Here is a 26,273-nt window from a genome sequence, read left to right on the forward strand (position 1 = left end):
GGGCACGGAACCCACCTGGCCTGGGAGGACACCCCTCTCCCCCACTGGCCAGAGGGGGACCCCGCAGACCCACAGGTGTGCTGTGCGTGCTGGGCCTTGGCCAGGGGCCGTGCGGGCCTGGCATCCCCCGGGGCTCCGCTCTGTCTTGACTCTGAGCAGGTGGATGGGGCAACGGCGCCGCTCTTCCGCTCCTGTCTTGTCTGTGCCGGGAAGGCACGTTTTGCTGTTGGGAGGATCTTGAAGTTCTTGGCAGCCTAGCGCACCTCACCCTCCTGGATGCCTCTGTCGGGTGTTTGTCCTCAGTCCGCTGGGACTTCCCTCTCACGGCACCCTGCAGCCACAGCTCCCATTCCAGCCCTGTGGACGGATAGTTCCTTGGACCTGAGAACTTGGCCTTCAGTAGCATTTACTTTTTCCTTCCTGGCCGAGCCGTAAAATTCAGTTTCATTTGGGGAGAAAAAAAGAATTCTCCCCATTGCTTCATGTAATTAGTATTCTTTTTTTTTTTTCCCCCCCAGGAGGTGTACCAGGCATTGAGCCCGGGACCTCATACATGCAAAGCAGGTGCTCAACCACTGAGCTACACCTACCCCCTGATTATTGTTCTTTACTTCCAGTGCTTCCAAAATAGAAAGTAAAGATAGCCACCACCAAAACACACACAAAAGGTGTTTCCACCCTGACATCCTTCCAGGACCCTGCATCTCTTCCGCCAGCAGAGAAAATGACCTTTCCCTTCGAGCGGCTGTTGAGGCCAAGCTGGCTCCTGGCAGGATCTTCGCCTTTTCTAATTTTGCTCTGTGGTTGGACCTCTTCTGTCTTCCTGGTGCTCTTGGAGTCCACTCCTTCCCCCAGGGCCCCAGGGCTGTAGGGGAGGCTAGTTGAGCCAGCCCTGCCCACCTTTCCTTGGTGCTTGACTTCCTGGGTTTTCCAGTTAGTATGGATTCATTCTTCTTATCTGAGGAGAGGCTCTGTGTTTCTTGATGGAAGGATGCTGTATTTTGGGGGTGTTTTTTTAAAAAGCGATAACCTACTTCATTTTTTGCTCTTGGATCCCTAGTGAATTGTGAAAGGATGATTTTTTTTTTTTCCAGTGGATCTGTTAACGTTGACAGCTGCAATACCTGTTAAATAGATGCCTGCAGCTATGCATTCTCTGTGGGAAGCCACACCACAAGGGCTAAATTATTTTAATTTAAGGCGATACAACCACATCAGAGAATCTTTAGAAATGGTGGGAAGCCTCGCTCTTGTCCTCATGGCTCCAGGGAAGGAAGTTCTGTCATTTTGGTGTATTTCCCTTGATGCTTTTTTTTTTTTTTTAAACAGACCTTAATACTGTACTTTCAGCTGGATATCCTTTTGGTGGTTTAAGCATTTTCTGTCATCTTCTGTGACGAGAGGCTGTATCTTCCTTCACCTGACCATTCCCCAGTATGAGATCCTCAGGACAACCTTAGCCATTTCCTCCTCACATGCCCCCACTATGCTTCCATTTGTGTTTTGACGTTTTGGTGGAGTATTTTGGGGCCTCCAGTCAATCATTTAATACTCTGCTGTGGCCAGTTTTGCTGCAAGGTAGAGAGTTTACTAAGAGTTGAGGTTCCCATACTTACTCTCAGAGGTGATTTCAGGGCATCGTTTTAAAGGTCCTGGGCTGAGTCCTCCTGCCAAACTTGCGGGGGACGGGCTAGGAGAAGTCACCTGCTCGTGTTAGCGGGTCCAGGACAGTCAGCCCAGGTGGTCGAGTCTTGGACAGGGACTGGTTAAAAGGAATTAGGAGGTGTGTCCGCCTCAGGGACCTGACAGCTAATGGAAGTGAGTAGACCCAACACAGAAAGGGAGCTGCAGCTCCTAGCTGGGAAACCGGGGTCTTAACATGCTGAACCTGCAGAATGTGGGTGGAGGGACGGCGTGCAGGCCCGTTCCATTGCCTGGGATCCCTCTTCATCCCTTCCCAGCCAAAGCCTGCTGTCCTGTGCCCAAGCCTCTGTTGCCCCTCCAGCTGCCCTCCACCTCTCCTGGGGCGTGCGTCTCTTGGAGAGCAGGGCGGGTGCCTGCCAGATCCTTTTATTCCCAGATCCAGCACTGCCTGACCCCACACTTATTTGAACCCTTTCCTGGGAGGAATGAGGTTTGAGGGGAATTTTGGAAGGAGACCTGGAGGATGTGAAGTTTGAGTGACAGAAGAGGGGACCCGTGTGCATTGTGGCCTCCCAAATTGCAGCCAGGGCATTGCGTTGGTGAGTCCTGAGAAGCAGCGAGCAGTCCTTGCCGGCAGAAACAGGTGCTGGCTTGGCATCATGGACAAGGTGACACCAGCGGCCTGGGCACGGTCTTGTTCAGTACAGGGTAGATGAGTGTCCCTCCACCCACCGTGGCCTCCCGCTTCGTTTTTATGCAGCTGTGAGTTTGCAGGTTACTAGTTGTTTCTGGAATCTGCTCATCCTTCCCCTCCATCAGCCCGTCCTCTCACCTGCAGAGCTCAATTACCTGTGGAATCTGGATGGGGCACCCCTACCCCACCCCCATGCCCTGTGTCCTTATAATTTGGAGGCAGTCCTGATTTCCCAGAAAGCACCCTTGTGCTTCTCGCTAGAGGATGCTAACAGAAAGGGAGGGTTTTCCTTCCACTCGGCTTTGTCTTTGGTTCTTTTCTTAGAACCTGTCTCTGCTGGTGAGTCTGAAAGCCAGGGCTGCCAGCCTCAGGTGGCCCCCTGCCATCCCCCAAGCAGTCCTCAGTTTCCCCTCCAGGTCGGGATGAGGAAGTGGGAATCTGAGGACAGCCACTTGCCCCTGCGCAGACACGGGTGCAGCTGTGTGGACCCCGCGAGGCTGGTGTGACCCACGCTTCCTGGTGACTGGCCTGTCGTGTCCCCCCACACACACCCACCCCATGTGTTGGGCCTCCTTTATGTCTTGGGACAGTCCTTCGAGGGAACCGGTTCTGACTGGGACTTGTGCAACTGATGGTACTCCGATTTCGGATTTGGTATGAGGTGGATTCTGTCCCCTGTTAACATTACAAAATGCTTTCCAGCCTCTTCCTGGGGACCCAAGCTGTGCTGCAGGGTCCAAGCACACCCACCTCTGACCCCATTTTTGTGATTTTTTTCTTTCGGTTTGTGTAAAGCCATTAACTACCAGTGAGGTCGTTCTAGGTCTCACTTAGTGCGCTTTCATTATTAGAAGGAGAATCGGGGTTCTGCCCTCCCCCTCCCGCAACTTCTGCTAGATCTAAAGGAGAGGCGGGAAGGAGGGGGAGGGGACTCACGAGCCGCCCTGAGGAGCAGCGCGGGCCGCGCTCTGGGGAGGGGGGAGCCCCGGGAGAGCCGCCCCCAGCCTGCACCCGCCTCCACCTTCTCCCCTGCCTGTGAGGCGGTCAGGAGGGGCGCCGGGCGGCGGGTGTGGCCCTGCCTGCGGAGGTGTCCCGGCCTTAGCGCGTTGACGGCTTTGGGGCCGTCTGCGGCGCGCGGCGATGGCCGCTCGCGTGCCCCGGTGCAGCCGCCCGGGGTGTGACCAGGTGCCGGCCAGCCCAGCTGCGGCCTCCACAATGGCCCTCTGTTCCGACGGCCGGGCGCGCGGGGTGCCCTCGTCGGCACCCTTCTCACGTCCCCACTGGACGTGGCCGCCGGCGCCCCAGAGGCCCGGCTGGCGCCCGAGCCTGGGGAGGGCGGAGGTGGAGGGGACTGGCGGCCCCAGGCCCTGTCACCGGCCTCGGGAACACCGGCCGGGACATGGGCCTCGAGGGGCTGCTGGCATCACCGGCGAAGGGACTTTCTCATTTTCATCATCTTAGATTGAGAAGCCGATACTCGACTCTGGGTTTTGGAAAACTTTATTAAGGGTTTTGAATGACTCGAGTAAGCGAATCTTTTTCAGCTATAAAATTTTATGAAATCTAAATACAGATCGAGGATTCCCAGTGAAGATTTAGCATCCGAATTGAGATGTGCTGTAAGTGTAAAATACACACTGGATTTTGGAGACTTTAGCGTGAAAAAAGAATGTAAACTATCTCAATGGTTTTTATATCGATTATCTATTGAAATGACAATATTTTTGATATATTGGTTTAATTAAGCTATTTAACTATTAAAATTACTCACATCTGTTGCCTTTTACTTTCTTAAGGAGACTGTCAGGAAATTTTAAGTTAATGTGTAGCTCATACTGGAATTCAACTGGCAACACCGACCTAGAAACGGACAAAATGTGACTGGTGCTCTTTTGAGGGAACTAGTTAAGGAATTGGGAGGTTTTTGTAGCCACAGGGTTATGTTTTTAAAGGGACCAATAAATAAGACAGAATGTGGTTAAAAGGGGAATTTTTAGGTTGTATTACCAGAATAAAATTTTTTTAAAAACCCTTGGAACTGTACAGCACACAGTGAGCCCTAAGTTAAACCATGGGCCATAGTTAATAGCACAGCTATAAAAATGTGCTTTCGTCACTTGTAACAAACATGCCACACCAATGCAAGGTGTCAATAATAGAGTGGTATATTAGAACCCTGTGTGTTATGCATGGATTTACTGTAAACCCACAACTTCCCTAATTAAAAAAAAAACAGCACGAGTCTGTCTATAAAATATTATTTTTTAATTGTACAAGTGATGCATTTCTTGTGGGAAAATTAGAAAGTAATGATGAGACAAAATCGGAAATCCTGTTTTGGAAGGAGGAAACATAGGTTTCCTTTTCTGGTAATATTTATCATCCGGATAAAAATACCACTTGGCTTTTTTTTGGCAGAGACCTTCAAGATTATCTCATATGCCATGTATCATTTATGAACATAACAAGGGCACCCTTCTCAACGCTAACAAGGCCTGTGAGTGGTCCAGAAACTTGGAGAATGACAGAGAGAAAGCAGCCGGCAATTCAAAAGGATGTAGCTAATGATCAGGCAGTAATGACAAGTAAATCTCTTGAACCTCGCCCGGGTTCTTTCTCCAGTTGGGCAGGACTGAGCGGCTTTACAGAATAGCCTGCTCTCCTCGGGGGCGTTCTTGTTGCTGGGTGAGTGAACTGGAAAGCAGATTTTGCTACTTTTACCACGGTGTATGTTTTGCCCCAGGGTGGGACTGTAGAATCTTTGGGTGCCCTCATACAATGGAGAAACCTAATTTTTTCACATCGACTTTTTTCAAGCCCTCCAGAGGGGCCCAGGCAGTTACACAACTCAGACTTCCATCCAGGATTTGCGAGTTTGCACCGACTGAGACCTGTTTGAGAAATCATTAGCCATCGCGCGCATCCACCAGCATTTGAGAGCGGTGTACACCTCATGGTTTAGCGTCCTCTCCCCTCAGTTTACATACAATGTGGACAGGATCCATAGAAATATAATTTGGGGGGAGAGTAAAATAATTTTGCATGTTCTTTGAAGGTGTTGCTCCTGGAATGCTTGCTTGGGCCAGTGTTCCAGTCTCGTGAGTCAAAGCTAGGTCTGAGATGTTCTGCTGGACCTCGTGGCATCAGCCAGCTGTGCCAGTATCTCTCTTAACACTGAATATAGAGATTCCGCATGTTGTGCAATAGAGTGACTCCTGGAAAAGTTGTGTCTCAATGAAAATGTTTTTTTATAATGCATGAGAGAAAAATGAAGAAAAAATGAAATGGAGCTTTCTCGGTCAAGCATTTCCCTAGTGATCACTTTGTAACACCAATAAGAGTTATGAAACCTATTCTCTTGTCTTCTGTAAAATTGGATTTTTATCTTCTGATTTGTGGGAAACGGCACATCTGGGCAGGGAAGACCAACCTGTCCTTCTAAGCGCCTGGGAAATAAAAGCGGTGGGTGGGCATACACGCCAGCATGCTCGGAGGAGAGCTGGTGGAAGACCCCTGGACAAAGGGGCGTGATGATAGCTGGTGCCTGGGGGGCCGTCTTTGAAAGACTCTTGGGGTGAGGCCAGAAGGCAGCTCTCTTCCGCTGCACCACCTCTCTGAGGCACAGATTAGCTTTGATTTATCTTATCCCTCTCCCAGGGAAGCGGCTGTTATCAGTGAGGGAAGCGCCCTCATTTACAACTCGAACTAAAGGACCTGCTTAGCATTTAGATTCTGAATCATCAAGTTATAAAGACTCAGTAGCACCTCTTTAATCTTTATTCTGTATTTTTTAATTGCACAAGAAATATAATAAAAATGACATCTTTTAAAAAAAAGAAACGTACCCATAACCCTGCTAGCCTAGCATGTAATATATCTTCTTTTTTCCAGGGTCTCTGTACCATGTGCAGAAACGTAACTGCAAAAGCACAATTAGTATTTGACTTTTCATGTATATGTCTATCATCAGGATCCCTTTCTGTTACAGAATATCTTCTGTTATCTCCTAATGACTGCAAGCTCCTCCAGTGACTTGATGAACTGTAATTTTACTTAATGATTCTTTCTTTACGTTTCCTGTTCTCACAATATCTTTCCCCCTTTGTTTCTGTAGGAAGTGCTCCAGCAGCTGATCGTAATGAATTTGCCCAATGTTTTGATGATTGGCAAAGACCCACTGTCTGGTGAGTGAATGCCGTGCCCCTGCCCCCCGCAGTGCCTGGGCAACACCATCAGCCATGGGCAGCTGTTGGCCCTGGGTGCCAGCCCGGTGCCAGCCTGGAGCCAGCACAGGGAGGACCAGGATGGGGATAGTGAGGGTTGAAAGGGTGGGTTTACTGCCTGGAGACATTAAGCCAAGAGCACATTTCTTCCTTAGAGTACATCCACAGAGGCAGGCAGGCTACCATTTTATTCCTCCTAAGAAGCCGGGTCTGGGTTCAGGTACCTGAGTCCTTTGGTGGATGCCTGGGAGGACACAGCTTCTCGTAAACAAGGACTCTGATGATGGCAACAGTCAGACTCTCTTTAGGTAACTCAATGTCTCTTCCTCTGGCATCCCATGGCACTTTATTCACACTCCTTGATAGCTCTCACCAGGATGTTCCCTCATTTAGTTGTTTCCATGTCTGCCCACTGGACTCAGGTTAGTGATACTCAGTGTGAGTTTGAAAGACTGAACGAAATGTTCCCAGGGCATCTTTCAGAAAGCCAGAGCTTAATTCCTGCCTGTCACTGGGCTACCTGGTGCCGGTTTCTCTCTCTCTTGGTTGTGTACTCCTGTCCACACCCTCCACCATGGGCATGAACCAGCCAGGACTGCCTGTGTTCCGGCAGAGACCTTGTTTTCATTTTGGAACCCAAGTCTGGGGCCTCCTGGAATAAACGAGGGGTCAAGGAAGACAGGAAAACCCACACGTCTAGGATGGGAATAGACCAAGGATCCCAAACAAAAGGGACGGAATCTTCTTTCTGTTGGCATCTCCTCACCCATCTCACTGGGTTCTGGACCTTGCTCCTGTCCACGCACCCGCAGCTGACACTGCCTGCAGACTGGAGGAGCAGGACAGCAGGTGGCCCTCCCAGAATGGTACTTGTGGAGGAGCAGCCCCCCTCGTGCTGTGGTCCCAGAGCACAGCGGCAGCTTCTGGGGGCATCAGGCCAGGGGTGACTGAGCATTAAATCAATGTGCACATCAGGGGTCTCCTCCCTGGACCCCAGCTGGCCCGTGTGCCACCGTTTCTCTGCATGAGCCACAGGAAGAGATTTGCTTGCCCTCCCGTTAGTCTTCAGCATGACTGGGCAATAGACACGCAGCCTTGCTCTGTAGCAGCTTCAGAGCCCACCAAGGCCCACGTGGCTCCTGGCGGTGACTGCCCTGCCACTTGCCAACTTGCCACTCGTTGGCAACAGTGAGTCCCTGGTTTCCATGTCTCCCCGCCTCCACCGTTGGGCCTTTCTCTTTATTTCCCCATTCTCCTAAGGAAAGGTGAGAGATACCAAATATCGCCCTTCCCAGCCATGGCGCTGGCCCCGGGGAGAGTGGGACTCGCCCACCTTTTTCTGAACCTCGTGGCAGAGGGCAGAGGCCCCTTGCTTCAACACCTGGTGCACCAGACACCTGCAGGGATGTGGGTGCTGATTTTTTTAAACAGCTGTATTGAGATATAATGTATTAAGTTGGTACAAAAGTAATTGCAGTGTTTGTATTGTTGAAATTTGCCATTTGATATTGGCATACATTTGTAAATAAGTGTGGTTATGTTACACATCATTTTAATGTGCATTTCTCATTTTGTTATTTTGCTAATGACTTATTACTTGCTGTTTGTATTTATTTTAGACTATGGAAATGATGTTAGACAAAAAGCAAAGGGGGGGAAGTGGATTTGGTCTAATGGATAGGGCGTCTGTCTACCACATGGGAGGTCCGCGGTTCAAACCCCGGACCTCCTTGACCCGTGTGGAGCTGGCCTACGCGCAGTGCTGATGTGCGCAAGGAGTGCCGTGCCATGCAGGGCTGTCCCCCGCGTAGGGGAGCCCCACGCGCAAGGAGTGCGCCCTGTAAGGAGAGCTGCCCAGCGCAAAAGGAAGTGCAGCCTGCCCAAGAAGGGTGCTGCACACACGGAGAGCTGACACAAGATGACGCAACAAAAAGAAACACAGATTCCTGGTGCCGCTGAAAAGAACAGAAGCAGACACAGAAGAATACATAGCGAATGGACACAGAGAGCAGACCACTGGGGTGGGGGGGGCGGGTAAGGGGAGAGAAATAAGTATTTAAAAAAGCAAATAGGAGTAATTTTCTTATTTGAGCTCGAAATGGATCGTAAAGCAGCGGAGACAACTCGCAACAGCAACAGTGCATTTGGCCAGGAACTGCTAATGGACACACAGTTCAGGGATGGTTCAAGAAATTTTGCAAAGGAGACGAGATGCTTGAAGATGAGGAGTGTAGTGGCCGGCCATCAGAAGTTGCCAATGACCAACTGAGAGGAATCATCGAAGCTGATCCACTTACAACTACGTGAGAAATTGCTGACGATCTCAACGTTGACCATCCTATGGTTGTTTGGCATTTGAAGCAAATTGGAAAGGTGAAGAAGCTCGATAAGTGGGTGCCTCATGAGCTGACAGAAAATTTAAAAAATTGCTGTTTTGAAGAGTCATCTTCTCTTATTCTACACAACAACGAACCATCTCACAATTGGATTGTGACGTGCGACAGATTTTATATGACAGTCAGTGACGACCAGCTCAGTGGTTGGACCAAGAAGAAGCTCCAAAGCACTTCCCAAAGCCAAACTTGCAACAGAAAAAGGTCATTGTCACGGTGGTCTGCTGCCGGTCTGATCCACTGCAGCTTTCTGAATCCCGGCAAAACCGTTACATCTAAGAAGTATGCTCAGCAAATCGATGAGATGCCCTGAAAACTGCAACACCTGCAGCCGGCACTGGTCAACGGAAAGGACCCGGTTCTCCACGACAGTGCCCAACCTCACGTTGTACAACCAGCGCTTCAGAAGTTAAACGAATTGGGCTACGAAGTTTTGCCTCATCCACGGTATTCACCTGACCTCTCGCCAACTGGCTACCACTTCTTCAAGCACCTCGACAACTTTTCACAGGGAAAACGCTTCCACAACCAGCAGGATGCAGAAGATGCTTTCCAAGAGTTCATCAAATCCTGAAGCACGGATTTTTAAGCTACAGGAATAAACAAACTTATTTCTCATTAGCAAAAATGTGTTGATGGTAATCGTTCCTATTTTGATTAATAAAGATGTGTTTGAGCGTAGTTAAAATGATTTAAAATTCACGGTCCAAAACTGCAGTTCCTTTTGCACCAACCTAGTACAAACCATCACATTCACCACTTTCGTGTCCAGTTCAGACAATTCAGTGATATTTCGTAAATGTACGGAGTTGAGCGGCCATCCCCACACTCTAGTTTTAGAACATCCTGGGGACGTGGTTTTAAACTGTAATGGGCGTTTGAATGTCCCCTAGGGCCCAGCATGGGATGTAATCAGTACACCCTCAATCAGAGAGGTTCTCATCCCAGTTCTCATGGAGAAGTTGGAGAGATGAGACAGAACAGGGCAGGGGCGAGGAGAAGTAAAACTTGGACTGCAGTGAGCGAAAAGTGCCCCTGACCAGGGCCTGGGAGCAGGCTGCTGCGGGGGGCGTGAGCAGTGCCTCACCGCGTGTCAGAGCGGGAGGGAGTGGAGCTGGTGAGGGACCAGCGTGTGGCTGCAAGGGCAGCCTCCAGGGGCTTGGGGAGCAGGGAGTGTGGGCGGGGGGCTCCATTGGCTAAAAGACGCCAGAGAGTGAGACGTGTGTATGCAATATGTTTTCTGTTAAAATTTTTAAAAATAGATGTGTGAAACAGTCTGTCATGCTTTTTAAACAAAGAGAAGCTCCTTTCTTTTTTATTTATGTGGTTGCCTCGAGAGCCCCTAGAGGGGCTACTCTTTTTTTTCCCCCCTCTAACTCTTCAGCTAGTGCTGACATCATACTGTTACTTAAAACATATTGCAGTTTTTGTTATTGCTATTTTTTATTTATTTTTTTTGCAAATGCACTACAGTGGAACCAGCTCCCAGGGGCTGGACAGGTCCCAGAGGAACGTTTGCTCCATCTCCTTTGCGCACACAGAATGACACTAGATGATTCCGAGAGGCCAAGAATTTGTCCTCCTTCCTCTGACCTGGAAAGGGCACTTCACAACCCGTCCCGTCACAGGATGTGGGTGCTGGGTGCCCACCTTGGACCCACCTTGGTTGCTTTTCCTCCCTCTGCTTTCCTACTCAAATGTCAACCACATGCTCGGTCACATCTTCCAACTCACAGATGAGAAGATCACATGTCAGTGGTCAAGGTCAAGTAAGATTCAGTCCTTGTTCCTCCCTGCGCCGGACATGGTGCATTAAAAACCACCCTCACCCCGTCTTGCCAACTGCACATCCATTTAAACGTACTGACCTGATTTATTGATGAGCACGTTCTACAAGGTGGAATCAGAAAACCAACAGGTCACCCTGCTTTACCTGTAAAATGAGGGCAGGCATTAAATTGGAACTAGATTGGCCCCTTAGAGCTCTGGCTTCTGAGTGCCTTGTTCTCATCAGCCATACACACTGTGCCATACACACATTTACACACAGCGTACACATATGCACACACACAGGACTAGGTTTGTCTGACTGGAAGCCAGGGTATTAGCTCATTAATTTCTGTGGCAAATCATATAGCAGTCGTGCTGGAGGAGCATGTTGTTTTTTCTTCCAAGGTTTATATCAGTTTTATCCCAGTGCACTATTGGTTCTCAAACATAAATTGCCGATACCACCAAAGCTGATTAGAACTGAAGGGAGCCGTACAGGTGATGCATCCTAGCCCAGAGAGGTGAAGGAACTTACTCAGGCACACAGCATGGTGGTCCCATCAGTAAAAGATGTACTTACTACTGTAAATTGTGCAGACGCTTCTCCACCTGGGTGACAGCTGCTGGTCCCAGGCAGGAGGACCGCCCAGCGTCATTGTCGTGCCCAGTCCAAGTGCAAGGCAAGATTCCCCTGGGTGGGCTGACACCCCCACAGAGTTCTGATGTGAATACAGCTGGAGCCTTCGAGCATAGCCTTGGTTCTGTCCTTAATTGCCATCTGGTGATGCAGCTCTTAGTCCTAAGTTTTTCTCCTTTTGTGGTGGTTCCAGAAGGGGCTTCCAGCGACAGCGAAAGCACTTTGAGGAATCGAAGCATTATTTGCATGTAAAAAGCTGTGAATTTTCTCCTAGTGTCCCTAGGATGTGGGACACTATCATGCTTGCCACTCTGGCTGAAAAACCAGAAGAGCCTGGAGTGCCCTGGATTGCCTCCTCCTAGCTGGCTGCCCCAGGCCCCGGGCTCACAGGAGGACCTCAGGCCAGGCCTCCAGCTCTCGGCCAGATGCCTGCCGTGCTAGGTGCAGTGGCCCGAGAGGAAAATAAGCTGCCCGCAGTCTGCACTGGGGCAGGGAGGGGAGGACACAGACTCCCTAAGTATATCCAGAGTGAAAAGTGGTGTGAGAATGTGTTTTAACCGCAGTGCAAAGGGGATCATGGTTCTGCCTTGGAAGGTCAGGAAGGCTTCCTGGAGGAGGTTGTGTTTGGTCAGGTCCTCAAAGAACTCTTGATGGAGGACCAGCAGAAAGTGTTCTAGGTGGGACGAGCTCAGAGGAGACCCATGAGGGTCTGAAGGCTTGGGGCAGTGGGGGAGGGAGACTTTGCCACAGCTGAAGTTGAGATTTCAAAGGCCAGAGGGCAACGGGGCTGCTGAAACTCCTTGGAATTTAATATTTAACCCTCTCTGTGTTTACCTGATCTCCTGTCAAGGGTGTGCTTGAAGTGTTGTTCCGATCTCACAGAAACCTCCCCCCCCCTCAGTCCACACTGCGCAGCGCTGCCTTTGGTGACCACAGGGCATCTCAGAGCCCGCTGTGCTCACAGGAATTGCCTCCCCCTGGCCAGGCGAATAAGGGCTCAGACTAAGAAGCAAACGAGCAGTCTTCTTCCCCTCCTGCCTTCCTCCAGTTCCATCCTCCCCAGGCTTCTGCTTGCCCTGTGATTTGGTGGAACATCAACGAGCTGCCATTCAGGGTTCATTAGCGATTCCTGCACCTTTTTTCCTGAATTCTTGTTTTCCTTTTTTCCCCAAATGAACTTTTTGTTTTTTGGGGTACTGGTACCCAGGGATTGAACCTGGGACCTCGTGTGCTGGAGGCCAGCCCTTAACCACTGAGCCACATTGGCTCCCCTGAGTTGGCTCCCTTGTCTGTTTGCTCGTTGTTTTGTTTGTTTTCTTTCTTTTTAATCTGGTTGCATCATCTTTTTTTTTTTCTTTCTGGTGTGTCCTTCACCACACGGGGGCCGGCACCTCACCACGCAGGCCTGGGACGCCTTTTTTCTTTTTTTTTTTTTTTTTGTACCACGACGTCCTGGGGATCAAACCCAGGTCCTCCATATGGTAAACGGGAGGTCAGTTGCTTGAGCCATAGCTGCTTCCCTGTTTGTTTTCTTTAGGCGGCACCAGGACCTCCCATGCATGAGGCAGATGCTCAGCTGCTTAAACCACATCCATTCCCCCTTATTTTAATTTCATTTCTCCTAGCTTTGACTCTCTTATCCCGTTCATATGTATTTATCTTTGTATTTGCAAAAAACCTTAAGCTCTTTGAATCAGGAGGGAAGAAATAAGAAAACCTAAATGTTCTAAGCATTTGATTGTGTTAATATTTCCTGTTAATATTGGGATTGTTTAACAATGATTTTGGCAGTAAATGAGGATTGTGTTGATAGTATAAATACAGGACTGTTCTACGGGGTGTTAAGAGTGTGATGATACATGGGAAACTATAAATAATGTTGTTATAAATAGTTCACAACAATACTGTCATGTTTCTCTAGCAGAAATAAAGTTGGTACTATATTAATGCTGAAGGCCAAAAAAAAAAAATCAGGAGTTTGGTTCATTAATAAGGAGACCTTGACTCTGCCGTTTAATCTGTATTCATCTGTGTGTCTTTCTGAACACTAGAGGAACAAATGAGTTAGTTGGAATTAGATGAGTTGAAAGAGCCTAGAAAGAACTTTTTAGGATTAATATTTCCATATCTACTTGAGCTGCATTTTTATGTTGTTTTGTTTGTTTGATTTTGAAATCGAGTTATTTAAAAATATATTATTTCCTGTTTCATACTTGAAAGGAGCAAGATCAAAAAAGCAACCAAGCACCGTTTTAAAATGACGCTGCTTCCGGCCCTCTACTTTGCTTCTGTGCTGCTTGCTGGATTCAGAAAGGAGTTTTTCAGCCCGTGGGAGCTGGGCCTTGAGCTGAAAGCCAACACTTAGCTTTTCCAGGAACGTGAAAAGCTTGGTAACACCAAGCACGGGCGAGTATTACAACACAGCCAAAATGCCGGCCCTCCGAGCTGCCCTGGCATCTGCCTAGAAACCAGACTTTGTTTAGGAAACCTCTTAGCGATAGTCTTTGCACAGAGAAAACGCGCCCCTGGCTGCGGCAGCCACGCCATGGCTTCGAGCGGGACTGCTCTCTGCGGCGGCAGCCGTCGGAGGAAGAGGGAGGAGATGTTGTTTGTCAAAGGTCTTTACGTTCCCTGATGATGATTTTGGGGCTTTGCCTTTTCCTCCGCTGCTTGGGGTGGACCTCTGCTCGGTTACCTCCTCCTGCCTGCCTCCTCGCCCACTCCCAGCGTGAGCCCTTAGGCCCTGAGCTGAATTCCTGTGGTTGAGTCTACTTTTCTGGGGTTCTTGACTTGTTGGGTGCTTGGAAGTGAATTCGCGCTCAGCCCCCGCCACGTGGGCAGGCCGTGGGTCAGGGAGTCACCCGAGGCGGCAGTGGGTGCTGGGCGGCTCAGTGTGATTGTTTCAGAGAGTTCTTTGTAACCCGGGGAGCTGCCATCTTCACTCACCTGGGCCCAGGCTTCTTGTTGCCCACACACGATGGTGTTGGAGGAGCCGTGGGGCGGGAGCCGACCTGAGGCCAGCGACAGAGAGACATGGGTTGAGGCTTCCTCAGGCGGCCCCGTGCCCTCTCACCCAGGTCCCTGACTCGATGCCTGGCTCAGAGTCCGCGGTTGCTGAATGTTTGTTGAATGACTAAGTGATGGGGTAGTGCCTGGTGGGGGCCCCGTGTGCTAACTTTCTGGGAGTAGGAAGCAGGGGGAGGGCCTCCCACAGGCTGTTTTCCTGGACGTGCAGCGGCATGTAGAGGTGCCTGCCTCGTCCCCGCTGGAAAAGGAGACGTGGTGGAGAGGGTCCCTGTGGCAGGGCAGCTCTCTGCCCACCCATGAGGAACTCACCATCTACCCCAGTCCTCGGCCACCAAGGTGCAAGAGAGGACCCTGGGGGCCCACGGAATTGTGCCTGCGTGGGCAAGCCTTCGGGTGTGCCTGTGTGCTCAGGAGAGACAGGGTCCTGTTGAGCGTGGTGCTGTTTAGATCACTGAGGCAACCCTGTGATCATCCTTACAAAATGACTGATTATTAGATAGAAAGCCAGGGAAAGCCCAGCTAGGGGCTGGGTGACTCCAGCACATAAGTCACAGGAGAGAGAATTAGTGAGGAAAACACGCATATATCCTACCAAGAAGGGAAATTCCTTGTTCTTCTACCTGATACTTGATGCTAACAGTTAACGTCACTCCTCCGTTCAATCAGCAAACACTGTTAAATACCTGCATGGTGCTGGGACCGTTCCAGGGGCTGGGATCAGAAAGCTAAACGAGATAGACCCCTGTTAGAAGGGCTCAGGTCCAGGTAGGGAGAAGGCAAAGTACAGAAGTACTGACAGGGCAGCAGGTGATGATGGATCTGGTACCAGAGCTTGGTTCTGTTAAGGCGTTCTGCGCCTCAGCCTCCCTGCTCGTTCTTGTCTGTAAAATGGAGAGAACAGCACTGCCCTTGTGGGGTTGTTTGGGGGGTTCAGCCGAATGATGGCATGTCAGAGTGTCATCAAAACATAGCAGTGGTGGTCTGTGGGAGCAGAGGGCACCTAGAGCCGGCAGAACGACCTACCTCATTGGGTCGTTTCTTCCAGGTTGTGAAAGTTAAAACCTCAGCCTGGGTGGTGACCGGGTCCTGGGCTTTCGGGGGGTTGAGGCGGGGCAGTGCTGAGATAGAGTAATTGGTCTCACTGCTTTTCTCTGACCCCATTTCTGCAGATAAATCACTGCGCTTCCTGACCTCAGCAGGACAGTGTGTGTGCAAGTTTGGGGCAGGAGATGCTGTTTACCTTCCTTTGCCTAAATCCCCAGTTTTATACCAAAAGTAATCACTTCTAGAGGACAAGATGTTTGTCCTGAACGAGATCATCTACCAGGCATGGATGATAAATTTTGTTACAGGTGCCAGCTTCTGTCGATTGGCAGAGGCTATCTAAAGTGCTGTGTTCAGAAGGATTCTGAGGCCTAGTTCCAGGCTCAGTAAGGAAGTGCTGTGATTAATTAGCTATTTCTAACATGGACACAGGATTAAAAAGTCAGGGCATCAGTGCCAAGAATTTTCCATCCCTAATCTAATCCATCTGCTGCATTGTATAGGCTGGTGTACATTAATTGTCCAATTACATTTCTATCCCCACATCAGCCTTTACACCTTGTGTGATATCAGATTTTCCCAACCCTTCTCTTTTGGAAGCTGATTGCTCCAGACATGAAGCTTTTTATATCGTTTAGCTCTGCATGTGTGCATTCCATTTCTGCTAAGAAGGGCTGGTGCGTGTTGCTCTGTGTTGAAACTCCAGGAAGCAGCCATGAAGTCAGAGAGCTTTTTCTTAGACTCTGTCATTAAGTCAGGCTGTGATGGGAGTCCCCCTGGGGTTCCCCCACCCTCCCCAGAGTCGTTTTACGTGGGTAGATGTGGATGGTGTCTGGTGTTTCTTAACACCTCCCCTTTCCCTCAGCGGTTGCTTGGTAGAGAAATTCATGTTGCTTCATGCCCCACCCCTCCCATTTCTCACTCAGAAGACTGAACCCACTCTAGTAAGCTTTAACCACAAAGCATTTACAGTCTGACAACTTGCACGCTCTTGCTTATGTGGGGCCTTTGCATATACTGTTCCCTACAGTGGGTGCCTGCCCTCCACATCCATCTCCTCCTCATCCATCTCTCCTCATTGTTGGTTCTCAGATGACATTTCCTTTAGAAAGCCTTGCTTGACCCCAGTCTAGATTGTCCGTCCCTCTCCTGGGTTCCCATAGCATTTATCACCTTTTTTTAAACCTGCTGGTTTACTTGCCTGTCTCTGCATTGGTCTGAGCTCAGAGGATTGTGCTGATTTCAGTTATGTCCACAGAACCCTGCACATAGTAGGTACTTGGTAGGGGCAGTTGTAGATTTATCTCCCCTTTGCCTGATGCTGCAATAGAAGTAGTGGAATTGGTGCTTAACTGTCACTGCAGGGCAGCGTATGATTTGAAACTATACAAAACCTACAATCTGGCAGACTTTTGAAAATAACACTAGTTCCTTTTTTTTTTTTAGGACTTATTTTTTATTTATACTCCCCTCTCTCCATTCCCCCTGTTGTCTGCTCTCTGTGTCCATTTGCTGTGTATTCTTCTGTGTCTGCTTGTATTCTCATTAGGCGACTCCAGGAACCAATCCTGGGACCTTCCGGGCTGGGAGAGACGCAATTAGTCTCTTGTGCCACCTCAGCTCCCTGTTCTGCTTCGTCGTCTTGTTTTCTCTCCTCTGTGTCTCTTGTTGCATCATCTTGCTGCACCAGCTCTCCACCTCGGCTGGCACTCCTACATGGGGCAGCATTCCCGTGCAGGGCAGCACTCCTGTGTGGGGCTGCATTCCTGCGTGGGCCAGCACTCTGGACCTCCTATATCGTAGATGGGAGCCCAATTGGTTGAGCCACATCCATTTCCTAGCATTAGTTCTTTTATTTTTTACATTTTTATTTATTTATTTCTCCCCCCCCCCCCCCAGTTATCTGCTCTCTATGTCCATTTGCTGTGTATTCTTGTGACCGCTTCTATCCTTACCAGTGGCACCAGGAATCTGTGTTTCTTTTGGTTGCGTCATCTTGTTGTGTCAGCTCTCCATGTGTGCGGTACCATTCTTGGGCAGGCTGCACATTCTTTCATGCTGGGCAACTCTTCTTACGGGGTGCACTTCTGGCACGTGGGGCTCCCCTATGCGGGGGATACCCCTGCATGGCACGGTACTCCTTGCATGCATCAGCACTGCGTATGGGCTGGCTCCACACGGGTCAAGGAGGCCTGGGGTGTGAACCGCGGACCTCCCATGTGGTAGGCAGATGCCCCAATCATTGGGCCAAGTCCGCTTCCTGCATTAGTTCTTATACTACTGAAATTCTGAAAGAAATTGGGTATTAACTTCCCATGAGAAATGAGGGACCTTCTGCTTTTTATTTTTTCCATAGGAATCTGCGCAGGAGAGAAAATCACAGGATATGTTTGGTATAAGCAAATGTTTTTGTTCACTTAGCTTGGGAAGAATGAGCACAACACTGCTTCATTGAGGGCAGAGATGAACTTCCTAGTAATCTATTCATTAAATTTTTTTATATCTTATCTATCAACCTATCTATTTATTTATATTTTAGGAAGTACTGGGGATTGAATCCAGGACCTTGTACATGAGAAGCAGGTGCTCAACCACTGAGCCACATTTACTTCCCATCACCAAAAATTTTCAGTTTTTTTCCACGAAATTTTTCTAAAATTTTCCACTTTTAAACTCCACCCAACTTCCCCCACAACACACTTTTTTCTGTTATGAACTTAGCAACTAGGAATCCATACTTTTTCTAACAGTGCTGTGGACCAGATTTAGTTTTTTCTTGATGCCTAATGTTTGTTAGTGAATGAACGAATGAATCAAAGTTGTCACTGTGAATAAAAGGAGAGTGCTGGGGGAGTAGAACCCCTTCATGCCTTCATTGACCAGCCTCAGAATGTAGTGGGGGTTTTTGTTTGCTTCATTTTATTTATTTCTCCCCCCATCCCCTGCCTCCCTCCTCGTTTGCGCTCGCTTTCTGCTCTCTGTGTCTTTTCGTTGTGTGCTGTTTCCACTCATCATCTCTTTAGGAGGCATTGGAAACGGAACCCAGCACTTCCCTTGTGGGAAGGAAGTGCCCAACTGCTTGAGCCACCTCCACTTCCTGTTTGTTGTGTCTCATTGTGTTTCCTCATTGTGTCTCCTCATTGCATCATCTTGTTGGGTCAGCTCACTGTGCCATCAGCTCACTGTCTTGTTCACCTTCTTTATGAGGCACCAGGGACCAAACCTGGAACCTCCCGTCTGGTAGGTGGGCACCTAACTCCTTGAGCCACATCCTCTTCCCCGAATGTAGTTTTGAACCCCTGTTTGTGGGCAGGCCTTCTGGTTTCTTCCTAGCTGCCAGAGTACCTGCTTGCTAACAGCAATGGGCCTCTCCAACTCTTCTTCCCACTTTTTAAAAAAAATATTTTTTTTATTTTTCTTTCTTTCCACTTTTAATTTGCTGTTTCAGTCCACAATATGCTGGGAAAATGAATCCGCAGAGTTATCTAAATTGGTGCTTAACTGTAACTGCAGGGCAGAAATATTTTCTACTTGAACTCTGACTTCTGTTTGTGCTGGTCTGAGTTGAGCCCCTCAAAATGCTCACTTCCTGCATTTCAACTCTCTGGTGGTTATGGGAGCAAGTAAGTGGCCTTTGAAAAAAGTCAATTTCAGTGCAGGAAGAGAACTAGTGACAACTGGAAAGGGTCCATACCTTTTATATCCACCAAAGGGCCTTATGATGTGCTTTTGCCAAGTATTTGTAGGCTGACTGATGGGAAAGAGGTGAGAGGCTGAGTGTGGGCTGAGTCAGCGAGTGTCGTTGCCATGGAAGGATTTTGGTAAGACCAATTGGAAATTTTGTCAATGGTCAAATGGGTATTTCCTTTTTATAAAAACTGAAATTAAGTGGCTGATCGATAGCTCAGCTTTTATAGAGAAGTGAGTCATTGTGGTTCTATGTTTTATGTTCTATGAATTAGAGGCTCTTGGGCCAAATATAAAAGGCCTCAAGCTTGTGTTTTTTTTTTTTAATTTTAATCATGAAAGTCTGAGAAAGGTACCATTTCAAGTACTGATGAATTTCTACCCTCATTAGCAAAGAGAAGGGCTTGCCATAGTAGATTGATCCGCAGCACTGAGCCTTAATCTTTAAGCACGTGGAATCTGAATCCCCTGCAGGGAAGTGGCCACCAGAGAGCCCTTGGGACCAGCCCACCTTCAGGCGAGGAGGGGGTGCCTTTCCAGCCAAGTGCACTCCCAGCTCCCCGTTCTGAGACTGGCAGGAAAGTCATTATCTCTGGAAAAGCCAGAGATAATGTTTCTCAGTCAAGAAATAGTAGGAGTTGGGTTCAGTCTGCCAAAGGGCTGCCGATGCAAAGTACCAGAAATCTGTTTGCTTTTGTCAAGGGCATTCATTTGGGGTAAAAGCTGACAGTTATAAGACCCTCAGGAGTCCAACTCAAGGCTCTTTTCTCACGGAAGTCAGTTGCCACGTGTTGAAGCAAGATGGCGGGCGATTCTGCTTTGCCCTCTGGGCTCCCTCTTCTCTGGAGGCTCCACTTCCTGACTCAGCTGCAGGCTGGCTCGGGGCTCATCTCTCGGGCCGCCTGTGTCAGTCTCTGCTCTCCTCCCGAGGTCAGCTGTGAGCCATCAGGCAAAATGGTTCTTCTCTCCCCAGGACTTGTAACTGTTGGAGCTTTTTCCTTTCTGTCCACATGGCAGGATCCAAAGCGAAAAAGTTCTCTCCTCTCTGTGTCTTCTTGAATGAGCATCTGTTTCTGTCAGACCCAGCAAGGGGGTGGGCACTCAGCCTGAGTCATGCCCTCTGACTAGTCAAATCAAGAAGCCTGATCCTCACAGGTAATCTAATCTAAGACATCTCAGCTGAATTAATATAATCTGGGGGTATCACATCCGGAGGAATAGATTCGTTTACAGACTTATTCTTTCTCTTTTTGGGATTCATAAATAATCTCAAACTGCCACAGGAGGTCACGGGTTACTCCTTATATTCCTTATACCCGAGGACCTGAAGTGGCTAGGGAGAGTTTGAGTATTTTTCAAATCCTGGCCATCCTTGGCTGATAGTTTGGGCTATTCCAACATAGAGTAAATGTTGGTAAATCTTTCAAGAAGACAGTGGCATTTCTTATCATGTCCCTTCTCCCCCAAATAGTGCACAACGAGAAAGGGAAAACATCATCGAGCTTTATACCTGCACGGGACCCTGCTCAGCTCCCAGGCCCGCAGCCTCCTGTTGTAGAGCTGTGGAAACTGAGGCTCACAGGCAAGGAGTCTGGCTTGTCTGGAAGGTGCCAAGCCATGCTGGCCAGGTCAGGGCTGGAGCCCAGGTATTCCAACTCTGTTTCTTTAAATGACTGATAGGTGGAGAGAGACACAGTCAGCTTCAAGCACAGCCAGAGATGCAGTAAAAGGATGGCACCGGGGTTTGTCCTGCGGATGGGTCAAGCTGAGGACGAGCCGCAGGGCAGTCTGGGCAGGGCGTGGGGCAGTGGAGCTGCTGGTTCGCTGGTTGTGAGAGGGTCGAAGAGTAAGACCTTTCTGCAGGGCAGTTTGGCAGTGTGAATAGGAAAAGCTTAACCTAGGAGTCTGCCGTAAGGAAGGAGATAAGGCAGTGCGTAAGGAATCAGCAGCTAAAGCTTCTTCGCAACATCACTTAGATGAACATAATGAAAAACGGAACCTCTGAAAGAGTATTGGTTGAAAAATTGTGTGGCCCTTGTGCCCGGTTAAGTGCACAATCATCAAGCATGATATGTAAATGCAGCCCGGGCTTTGCTTAAAATATTTCAGACAAACAATGAAACTTATGTAAACAAAAGGGGTTGATGTTGGAAGATGATATGTGTAAAATGTTGATAAACATGACTCTCAGGGTTTCATTATACTGTTCTTTGTGTGAAATTTTCCATAATTAAAAGATAAGGTTGTATACAGAGCATGTCTTGCAGCCGTATTTTAGAGCCGAGTTCATATTTTCTGTGGTAATTGCACTCTCCTCCTGTCTGCTTTGCCTGCCATACACACCGAAAAGAAATGTTGAGGTTCATTAATTATCGTGGAAAGCTAGGATATATTTGGATGGAAAAGGGCTACAAATAGTAGGCACAGAATTATCTTGGCTTAAAAAACACACCCATATGTTGAAAACAGATGGAAAGCATGTACACCTAAATGGGTACTGCTGGGTAGGGCGATTTTTTTTTTCCCCTCTTATCTGATTTTTTTCCTACAGCAAACATGTCATTGATAACGTTTTATAAACAGTCCAACTTAAATATGTTGCTCTTTTGGTTTAGGGAAAAGCATGGAGGAAATTAAGAAGGTGCTGCTGCTGGTGCTGGGCTGTGCTGTCCAGGTAGGGATTGGACCTGGGGTGCAGGGGGGTGACTGGTAGCATCTTGGGTTCGGAGTCATGGGGATAAAACCCTCTTCCTGGGAGGGAATTGACCCCCAGCTGAGGTGGCAGCAGTTTCTAGCACCAGGGCAGCTTGGGGAGGGGGTCAGGGTGGGGCTCCCTTGGGCCGGGGTGGCATTGGCAGTTCATCCCCCAGTTTGGGACCATCTAGAGCAAGGATCGGCAGACAACAGCTTGGGGGCCAAACGCGGTCTGCTGCGTGTTTTTGTAAATTTTATCGGGGCACAGCCACATTCATCCCTCTACATATCGTGTGTGGCTGCTTGCATGCTTCAGTGGCAGAGTCGAATAGTTGCAGCAGAAACCAAGTGGCCTGCAAAGCTGGAAATATGTACCATCTGGCCCCTTACAGATAAAAGTTTGCCAAGCTCTGTCCTAAATCAGGGAGGTTCCGGGTCTTTACTTATATAAGAATCATCCGGACTGTGTGTTTAGAAAACAGGTATCTCCAAAAAAAACAAAACAAAACAAAACTGCATGTCTGTGTCTCATCCTAGCATTTTCAGTCTGGGGTGGAGCCTAAGAGTGGGCTTTTTAAAAATAGCCTTCCAGGTGACCCTGATGCAGGTGGTCTGAGCCAGTCTAGAGAATTACAGTGTAAGAGCTGGTAGGCGGACAAGAGCGTTCATGATTATAAAAAGGAAATGGGGCTGGGCCTGGGTGCAGAAGGGTGGGGCTCGTTTTGAAACTGCATTTCTGTGGCTGCGGTGGCCCCAGATTTACTTGCAAAATGGCTTCCACTCACGTGTGCAACCCCTCCGCAGTGTGAGAGGAAAGAAGAGTTTATTGAAAGAATCAAACAGCTGGACATTGAGACCCAAGCCGGGATCGTGGCCCACATCCAGGAGGTAGGTGTGGCTTCGTGGCCGGCGTAGCTGTGGCCTGTCGTTCCCTTGGCAACCAGGAGGCCAGCTCTCTCCAGGGGTGGAAAAGTTTAACGAACACATCACCCATTAGCAATTTTTGTTAATTTTAGGTTTCAGACACCACAGACAAATTGATTCTATTTGGAAAGGTGTAGGCATCAGCAAGTCAAAATAAAAATGGTATAAAAATAAAAAATTTGAAAAAACACCTCAATCAAGTCTTCTTTTGCCTCCGTTCAGCTTGCCTTATATGGACTCAGACTATTTTTAAGAACTGTCAAGTGGTTTAGGTTCAGAATTTGATTTACAGGCCCTGAAAATGTATTCTGGCAAATGTCACCCTGCCTCGCATGGTCGATCTTTATAGACAGAGCTTCTCCACTGCTGTCAGGGACAGAGCAAGGAAAACAAGCTGCCACCAGTTGTGAAGGCAGAACTCGCGTGCCCCGGAAGGGCTGCCCCTGGAGACTCAGCCGGCCCGAGCCCTGCCCCCAGGGGTGACTGGGGTTCACCCAGGGCCCCCGCCAGGAGCTGGTTGGGCTGCGGGGCTTTGAGCAGGCCCTTCTTGGGCCTGCTGCCATTGACGTAAGCTAGAGGGTGGTGGTCCCTGGAACCACAAGAGATGCTGTGCGCTTTAATTCTCTTAGAGGATATGGCGTTTGCCTTCAGTCTCATTAGCAGATGAGATAAACGCGTGAGGACGAAGGAGCAGGTGTGTGGTTGGCACCGGCAGCTGAGCACGGAGCGCTGTCAGCGCCGGCAGATGGCTTCCACTGCTGCCGGGGGCCGCTGCGTGAGAGTGAGCTCCAAGTCAAGATTTTGCATAGGGGAGGGAAGTGGCTTGCTGTGGGTCGGGGGTCCAGGGAAGCCGGCGGCCGGGGAAAGGCAATATTTTCATAAATATTCTCAGCTGTTAGTATCAGTGACTGGCCACCTGTTAACCTAGGAACCACTCTGACTTTAGCTTTCCTTGTGTGTCTGTGTGTCTCTGAGCACGTGTGCCCCTGGGGCCTAGGTCCTGTGCGATTAGCCAGTTGCCTGCCAACCTGTCTTTCTGGCCCAGCCAGCAGGGTATTTAAGAAACAAAATGAAATGATGTCACTCAAAGGAGCCTACATGATTCTCAAATTCACGGGCTGACAGTGGGATGAGATGGGTCCTTTGGAAAGTTGAGGTGGCCATTGTGCCGCCCTCTTGAGCCCCTGAAGCCACCTCACCCCCTTTACGGAGGCCCTGAGACCTAAAAGGACCTTCCCAAGCTTTGGGCCTGGCAGGCCCCGTACCCGGCCTCTGAATCCCACTTCCGTGCCTTTAGGATTCTGAGTTCTCTTCAATCTGAGAGCAGCTGAATCACAGACTTTCCTTCATAAGGGAGAGGGGTGAGAATGTGGGCATCTTCAGGAGCAGAAGAGGGTGGGAAACGCAGTGGCCTTGCTCATAGTGCCCTGCTTTTGTATTTTTAGCTATTTTCTACCTCCATTTACTCCGAATAGTTTAAAACCTTTTGGGGGGGTATGCTTCACCGAATGGATACTCCCCCTCGTTTTGTCATTTTTGTTTTCCCTCTTTTGAGGTCCGAGAGCTGTATTTTTTATCTCCTTCCAATAAATGGGTAGGGGTGGAGGCGGGCTTGAAACAGACTATCTGGCCCCCTCTGGCAGATCTGGGGGGCAGGGTTGGGAAGAGCAGGTCGGTTCAGCAAGGCCTGCCTGTTCAGAGGCTGTAGAGGGCAAACCAAGCCCTCAGCCTCCACTGACGCCCCCAGGGAAAGGGGTACAGCGGGTGGTTTTAGGTGGTCTCTGGGAGAGAGGTGCAAGCTCACCTTAGATTTATTTCAGATTATGAAATATTTAAAAAATAAAATAAGGTTGCTATGTATCCACCACTCTCGTGTAGGTTCTTTGCTTTTGCTGTTTTGTTTCTTTGAGGTACCAGGAGCTGGGGATCAAACCCGAGACCTCATGTGGGAAGCTGGTGCTCAGCCACTGAGCCACATTGGCTTCCCTGAGCTTTTTGTTGTTGTTTATTTGGTTTTTTGTTTTTATTGTTTCAGGAAGCACTAGGAACCGAACCTGGGACCTCCCATATGAGAGGCAGGTGCTCAGTCACTTGAGCCACATCCCACTCCCATATAATTAAAATTTTTTTAAAGTAAAACACCCAAAGTTCCCCAGCTTTAACAATCAGCACTTTTTTTTTAAAGGGGCACCAGGGGTTGAACCCAGGACCTCATGCATGGGAAGCAGGTGCTCAGCCACTTGAGCTACATCTCCTTTTGTGTAAGGGTTTCAACGTTTTGCCATATTTGCAGTAGATTTTAGGAAAGAATGTGTTGTAGATCCAGTCCCTCATCCCATCCTCCCTTCCCCTGAACCGTACCTTCTTTGCGAGGTAAATTGTGTAGCTCCCATGAAAATACCTCATCTAAGGGCTCTTTGGGGAGATGCTATAAGAAGTGCTTTTTGGCTATTTTGTTCGTTGGTTTTTATTAAGAAATCAGTCCTCTGAGCTAGTCTTAGAAAGCACAGGTGGCTGAGGGGAGTTGGCGAACTTGGTTGAAGTCACCGTCCTGCTGCCCACAGGAAGGTTGTCAGCGAGGATTAACCCCGTGAACGTTAACTGTGTCGAGTGGACGTCTGGACGTGGTGCCTGTGCCGGGCAGTGGGGAGGGGGTGCTCGAGAGCCCTTGGAGCGCCTCCCTGGCCCGGGCCTCCTCAGCACCCTGCACTGTGTGTGCCCCCAGGTGACCCACAACCAGGAGAACGTGTTCGACCTGCAATGGCTGGAGCTCCCCGATGTGGCCCCGGAGGAGCTGGAGGCGCTCTCGAGGAACATGGTGTTCCACCTCAGGAGGCTCATCGACGAGCGGGACGAGTGCACTGAGGTCCGGGGCCCGGGGGGTAGGAGGGCCTGGGCCAGGGCGGTGCCCCCTGGGAGCGCTGTACTAGTCAGCCAAAGAGGTGCTGACGCAAAATACCAGAAATCGGTTGGCTTTTATAAAGGGTGTTTATTTGGGGTAGCAACTTACAGTTATCAGGCCATAAAGCTTAAGTTACTTCCCTCACCAAAGTCTGTTTTTATATGCTGGAGCAAGATGGCTGCTGAAATCTGCCAGGGTTCAGGCTTCCTGGGTTCCTACATTCCTGGGGCTTGCTTTTCTCTGGGTTCAAGGCTTCCTCCTTCCTGGTGCTGGCTTCTGGCTTCTCTTTTCTCTGGATGCTGACTTCCTGGGTCTTCAGCATCAAACTCTAACATCAGAAATCCCCAACTCTGTTCTTCGCCATGCCTTTTATCAGGGAGTCCCCACCCACCAAGCGGTGGGGACATATCGCCCTAATCATAACTCAGTCATGCCCAGGTAACAGATCAGATTAGAAGCATAATCCAATATTTCTTTTTGGAATTCATCAGTTATATCAAACTGCTACAAGCTCCCTCTTGCCTTCATTCCATTCACCTCCTCTCTTTGCCCCTCTGTGTAGTTGGTCTCTTTAAAATCCCCCTTCTGCAGCCTCCTTCCTGGTTTCTCAGTCTCAGCCTAAGTCTCTCTTTTT

The 26,273-nt window shown here is 49.1% G+C and overlaps 1 protein-coding gene across 3 annotated transcripts in view; it reads left to right on the forward strand.

Moving 5' to 3' along the window:
- CCDC88C (coiled-coil domain containing 88C) overlaps positions 1 to 26,273 on the forward strand; it is a 147,974-nt gene that overhangs the window by 47,977 nt on the left and 73,724 nt on the right. For 2 of the 3 annotated variants that reach the window (XR_011648280.1, XM_058292422.1), the window contains exons 4-7: positions 6,453 to 6,522; positions 21,735 to 21,793; positions 22,618 to 22,701; positions 25,463 to 25,603. Coding sequence is in view for 2 of the 3 variants with exons in the window: in XM_058292422.1 (XP_058148405.1) it covers positions 6,453 to 6,522; positions 21,735 to 21,793; positions 22,618 to 22,701; positions 25,463 to 25,603 (354 nt within the window). In the remaining variant the exon portion in view is untranslated. Of the gene's footprint in view, positions 1 to 6,452; positions 6,523 to 13,899; positions 13,980 to 21,734; positions 21,794 to 22,617; positions 22,702 to 25,462; positions 25,604 to 26,273 lie in introns of those variants that run through there. The other variant, XM_058292423.1, reaches the window with a different exon arrangement.

This window comes from Dasypus novemcinctus, chromosome 3 (genome assembly GCF_030445035.2).
Source record: "Dasypus novemcinctus isolate mDasNov1 chromosome 3, mDasNov1.1.hap2, whole genome shotgun sequence".
Taxonomy (NCBI): domain Eukaryota; kingdom Metazoa; phylum Chordata; class Mammalia; order Cingulata; family Dasypodidae; genus Dasypus; species Dasypus novemcinctus.